A 5,923-nucleotide genomic window follows, 5' to 3' on the forward strand; every position below is an offset into this window, starting at 1 on the left:
CGTTATCTCCCGAGGGGTCCCAGACTGTGAGAGGGCACAAGTGGGGCTGAGGGACACCACCTCCCCGCCAGTGCACAAATTTTTGTGCACTGGGCCCCTAGTTTTTAATAATAAACTAAAATTTCATAACAGAATTTACATATGAAACATCTGATTCTCTAAACATAATCACTATGAGTAGCAGTTTTAAAAGACAAAAATATTCAGTCCCATTATATAGCCAATGTTCTAATTCAGTGATGGTGAACCTATGACATGCATGTCAGAGGTGACATGCGAACTCATTTTTTTGGTTGATTTTTCTTTGTTAAATGGCATTTAAATATAGAAAATAAATATCAAAATAAATATCAAAATATAAGTCTTTGTTTAACTATGGTTGTAAATATCAAAAAATTTCTATATGTGACACGGCACCAGAGTTAACACATTGTATGCGGGAAATGTATTTATAAAACAGTTAGGATTTTTCAAAATGCTGACACTCCGAGCTCAAAAGGTTCGCCATCACTGTTCTAATTAATGGCATATTAATGTGTAAATAAAAAGAATAAAATATTGCTTATTATTTCTTCACACTACTTACCTTATTCACTAAAAGGTAGCAAAAGAGTACTGAATTCTCCTTTCCGAGAAGCTGGAACCACAGTAGTTGGGAAGGTTTTAGTTCTTTTTGTAACCACACCTTCCCAGATTTCGTGAGTTCTACTCCAGCCAGCTTAACCAGCAAAACACCACAGGGCTCTTCTAAAAAGGTTAGGTAGAGAAGAGAGTAGCTTTAATACTGTGTTGTGAACGCAAATTTCAAAATCATTTACCCCCCCCCTCCCCAAATCAATTGAATGTATTGTTTATTTATAAATACCCAGGTTCTCTAGATGTAAGTCTATTTATTTCTATACTCAAGCTTTCTTTTAAAAGAAGACAAGTATATAACAGATAGAATAATTTCAAAAACCTACTTCAGTCTCTACAACAGGATGTGGGAATTTGAGGAGGAAAGAACCAGCCCCTGCCCAGCCCTCCAATCTCCTTGGTGCCCCTTGTCCCCTTCTTCCCTATGCCCTAGCCACTTGAGTCTTCACATGGCTTATCACAAGAGCCAAGCTCATTCCCACACATGTTCTCTCATTCTTCAGGTCTCTGATTAAATAGCAACTCCTCAATGACCATTTTATAGGTATAGGTTCCTCCTTTACATGATCCCCAATAATCCACATCCTAGCACCCAGCTCCTTCTCTTATAGCTCTAAGAACAATTTTCATTTGTTTGTTGTCCATCTTCCACCTAGACTGTAAGCTCCAAGAGGTAGAGTGGTCTTGTTTCGCTCAGCACTGTACAGCTAGTATAGGGCCTAGAACACATCTGAATCTTGATTTGAATAAATCAACAATAGGCACTTAATATTTGTGGAATGAATGCTTGAATGCCTGAATAAAATAATGAGTAGTTGATAAAAGGGAGGGAAGGAAGAAAGGAAATCTGGAGCTAAAGTGTTCCTTGTATGTTAAGTCCAAGAGTTTAGAGTTATTAAAAATTAAAATCAAATTTTTTTGCTATTTTATAAATAACTTCTAATAAAGGAACACTAAATAGTTATTTAGTCTTATTATACTTGCACCTTACTTACTTCTCCATGACGATATAATAGGTAAAGTAATAGGAATATGTTCAATTTCTAAAACATCCTCAGTTAGTCGGCGTAATCGTCCACGTAGTTTAACATTCTTTTTTATAAATTCTAGTGGAATGTCTGAAGAACTTGTAAATTTTGATGTCTGATGATTTACAAGGAGAAAAATACAACATTTTGTTATTATTCACTTTAAAATTGTGTTAAATTATTAAACATTAACAAGAAGACAGCCATTGAAAAATTTTTATTTGGTTCTTAATTTTATATTAATATTTAATATGATTTAATCAAAAGTGTTTATAGGGGCATTCTTTAGAAATATTTGTCACCATTTTACTATTTCAAGCTACTATATAGTGCACATTGAACAGATTCCTAACTTCTAAAAGCTTACATCCTCAAAATGTAACACAATTCATCAAAAAGAAGTGAGTATAATGAATATATATCTGTACCTTGCACCACACAAGCCTGGTTAAATAGTCACTATCCTATTCCACAGATGTGCAATCTACTCATACAGGTACTGCTGGGAAAACCTAAGCCAAATTAAGTCAAATTAAAATAGAACTTTTAATCAACAAGACTTTTTTTTTACTTATTTTTTATCTCATAGGAGAAAAATTACAAAAAAAGGTCAACATTAGAAATTTAATTAAATACCTAAAGCCCTAGAGTTAGTCAATATTTTATACCTATCTCTTCCACATTAACAATACTATAGGGACACAGGGATGAGCTTCATTCATAATCATGGCTAACTAAGAGCTTCACATATGGAGGATAAATTAGTACCCAACTTCCTAAGAGAGTAAAGTTGAACTAAACATTACCAAAAAAAGTTACACACAAGAAAAATATTGTAGCAGACAAATTCTGCATGTGGAACACTCAATGGGACAAATGACTTGGTAACTCTTCTAACAAATCAATGGCTTGGTGGGAAATATAGGTATGGTGAATTGTTATAAAATAAATGAGACTTAAGAGATATAACGAACAAACACAATTTCTGGACCATCTGAATCCTGATTTGAATAAATCATCTACTTAAAAAAGACATTACTGAGACAATCAAAGAAATTTTAATATGGACTGGGTCTGAAATACTAAGAGATTATTAATTAAATTATATGTCATATGACAAACAGGCATCAATGAGCTTCTTGATGCAATTTAATAAGGAGTATACACCACCTTCTTGTTCACACTAAATCTAATGAGGAAACACACCCCCCTGACTGTGGGACATTCTACAAAACAATTGGCTTGGACTTGGTTAGAGCACAGTCTTCTACTCTGAAAGGTTGCATGTTTGATTCTCTGTCAGAGCACTAATGGGAGGCAACTGATCAATGTTTCTCTCTCACATTGATGTTTCTTCTTCTCTTTCTCTCTCTCTAAAAAGAATTGATAGTAAGTTCAAGGCACTTAAGATAAAAGTGCTGACATGGAATTAGGGGGGAAAGGCAACAGTTGGAAAAGATGTAGTGTAGTAATGCTATGTAGTCAATGATAATATAAAACAATATATAAATAATAAGTGTAGGAAATAAATAAATACAGAAACCATAAATCCATGCCCAATTGCAACATGACATTAAAATACATCCTTTAGCAAGTACAGTTATAAAAAAAACTTGTAAGTCTTGAAATATCAAATGAATTTCCACAAAGTGTTTATTATTAAAACTGTACTGAAAGTGCAAAAAAAATATGCTAACTGAAAGCATAAATTATTTTTTATACTGGGCATGTTGCTTTATTCATTGCACAACTGATCTTAAAGAGTGTTGCAAATTAGAGGAAGCATAAATTTTTCAGTTCAGAGAGACATAATTTAACTCTGATCTAAATCTGAAACTGCTATAGAAACCAGTTTTGAGATATTCCACAATGTCGGAAATGCAAATTTAGTGATTATACCATTCTCGCAAACTAAATCCTTTTCAGATTCCCTTTTAACCATGAAGAAAGTGATTATGGAAATACAGGATGTGCAATTACTTGCCATACAAAATACTGTGGATGTGTTACTGTTAAACAAGAGCTTAATTGTTCATTGTCCTAAAATACTATTTAAAGTTTCTAAGATGAATAACAAAATGCTACACTGCTTGAGATAAAAACTGAAGTGAGAAAAAAGTAACTGTCTACTGCTTCTCATAATGTCTTGTTCATTGTTTAACTTACCAGCCGAACACTTCTTAGAAGTAATGATATTCCAGCTATGGCCATTATGGTGCTGATGTTCTTCAGAAAGAGATTCAATGATTAATTCTCACAACAGTGAAAGTACTAATTAGAAAGGGAAAAAAGGACAGTCCTCCTAACTGTCCAAATAAGGTACATTCTTCAACTGAAGGCCTACTTATTCCAAAAAACTTTAACTGCCCACCTATTAGTTTTCTTTTTCTCCCAAATAATCTGGCATGCACAGTAATTGTTCACAGAATAATGTATTGTTCTCTATTATTGTATTCCTTTATCCATGAGTTCCTTGAAAGCAAGGATCAGTTTAATACTTCTTTGTGTAATGCCAACAATAACTCACATAACCCTGAGTCTACACTGGGGATGTAAGTATTTGGGTAGAAAACTTTATCACCAAAACCAAAACCTTAAAATACCACACCTTGGGAAATACATGTGGGCAAGTAGTTGAGAAAAATTTAGCGATGCTTTTATAGTGTTTTCTATAAACTGAAATGGGTGTTTAATTAAAAAAATAAGGACCCTGCAGCTCCCTACACAGAAGCGAGACTCTCACAGGATTTTCTTCAATAAATGCAAGTGGGTATATAAGAAATGAAGCTGAAAGTGTGCACACGGTACATTCTGAGATGGGTTCCTTGGAATAATATATCCCCATACTAAAACACTGCTTCCACTCCCAATCCTCCTAACGCCATTTTTCCATTTGAAAAAGCCCAGGCATCTCTTCCTGCTTACCTGGCAGCGTGGAGGCCTGATCAGTTCACACCTACATACCCACCACTCACTAATGCCACATCTCTTCATCTAGCACAGGGGTTCTCAACCTGGGGGTCGAACGACCCTTTCACAGGGACCATCGGAAAACACATCTATAATTACATATTGTTTTTGTGATTAATCACTATGCTTTAATTATGTTCAATTTGTAACAATGAAAATACATCCTGCATATCAGATATTTACATTACGATTCATAACAGTAGCAAAATTACAGTTATGAAGCCGCAAAATAATTTTTTTATGGTTAGGGGTCACCACAACATGAGGAACTGCATTAAAGGGTCGCGGCATCAGGAAGGTTGAGAACCGCTGATCTAGCGCTTACTTTACGGAGGGGAGCTGCACTCCTGTGTGAAACCAGACATGGTCCTAGCCCTCTGTGCTGCTTGGCCACAGGGCATTTTTAAGGCATTGATCCTACCCAACTTCTCCGCAGAATTCAACCCCGTTCATCATTCCTTCTGAAAACATTCCCCTCACTTGGTTTCCCCCACCCCACCCCCCACCCGCCTTCACTGTTCCTTTGCCCATCTTTGCTGGCACCCTTCTTTTCACTCCCCAGTTTCTTCTTCCCTAGTGTTTCTGACTCGCTTCCAGATGCCATCCACGCTTTAACCATAGCAGACCGCTGTATCGATTTTTAGGTAATTTCCACACAAAGGTGGACTATTGGCGCTGGATGAAAGGTAGATGAAAGGTAGACCTATTTTCTACAATGTCTCCAAGTTCCATCTTATTCTAACCACTTGTTTGCATGTAACTAACATTTTTCTGTCATGTTGGTTTTTTCTCTTTAATGCTCAGGAGCCCAGGTATAGGGGACAGTTAGGTTCAGGCCTCAGGTCTGGTAGACTTAAACGCTCCTTGGGGTGTAGAGCGCATCCCCAACGCTTCACGCCCACACCTGCTCCCTTCCACACGGGGCTCCGCACCCGCTGCCTACACATCAGCGGGAGCTGCACGTCTAATGCCCACGGGCACGTTCACCCGTCTCTCTTTCCAAGTCCCACGGGCATCTTCAAGTTCCCGAACCCCCAAAAGGCCGCTGGGTTTTCCTAACAAAACATGTACACCCACCACTCCCTCCCGGCAACGCCTGCCGCGTCCAGCAGGGGGCAGCCCGGTGCCTCTCCTCGGACCCCACACCGGGTCTGAGCAGCAGCCCTCCCAGCCGGGCGCCCCAGACCTCCCTCCGCGCTAGGACGCCAGCGGCCTCTCACTTCGCTGGAAAAGAAGCAAAACAAAACGGTCTCCCCAGCCCCACGGGCCCACGTGCTCGGCCCTCCTCC

At 37.9% G+C, this 5,923-nt stretch overlaps 1 protein-coding gene across 1 annotated transcript in view; it reads right to left on the reverse strand.

The window, feature by feature from the left end:
• The window catches only part of LOC102261696 (chromosome unknown open reading frame, human C3orf33), a 10,969-nt gene extending 6,256 nt beyond the window's left edge, over positions 1-4,713 (reverse strand). Inside the window, exons 1-4 of the mRNA XM_014546232.1 lie at positions 4,590-4,713; positions 3,831-3,890; positions 1,632-1,779; positions 587-747 (exon numbers count right to left, since the gene is read on the reverse strand). Coding sequence (XP_014401718.1) covers positions 587-747; positions 1,632-1,779; positions 3,831-3,890; positions 4,590-4,658 — 438 coding nt within the window. The 5' untranslated portion in view covers positions 4,659-4,713. The remainder of the gene's footprint in view (positions 1-586; positions 748-1,631; positions 1,780-3,830; positions 3,891-4,589) is intronic.
• Positions 4,714-5,923: the final 1,210 nt, after the last annotated feature.

This window comes from Myotis brandtii, unplaced genomic scaffold (assembly GCF_000412655.1).
Source record: "Myotis brandtii unplaced genomic scaffold, ASM41265v1 scaffold436, whole genome shotgun sequence".
In the NCBI taxonomy this organism is placed as follows: domain Eukaryota; kingdom Metazoa; phylum Chordata; class Mammalia; order Chiroptera; family Vespertilionidae; genus Myotis; species Myotis brandtii.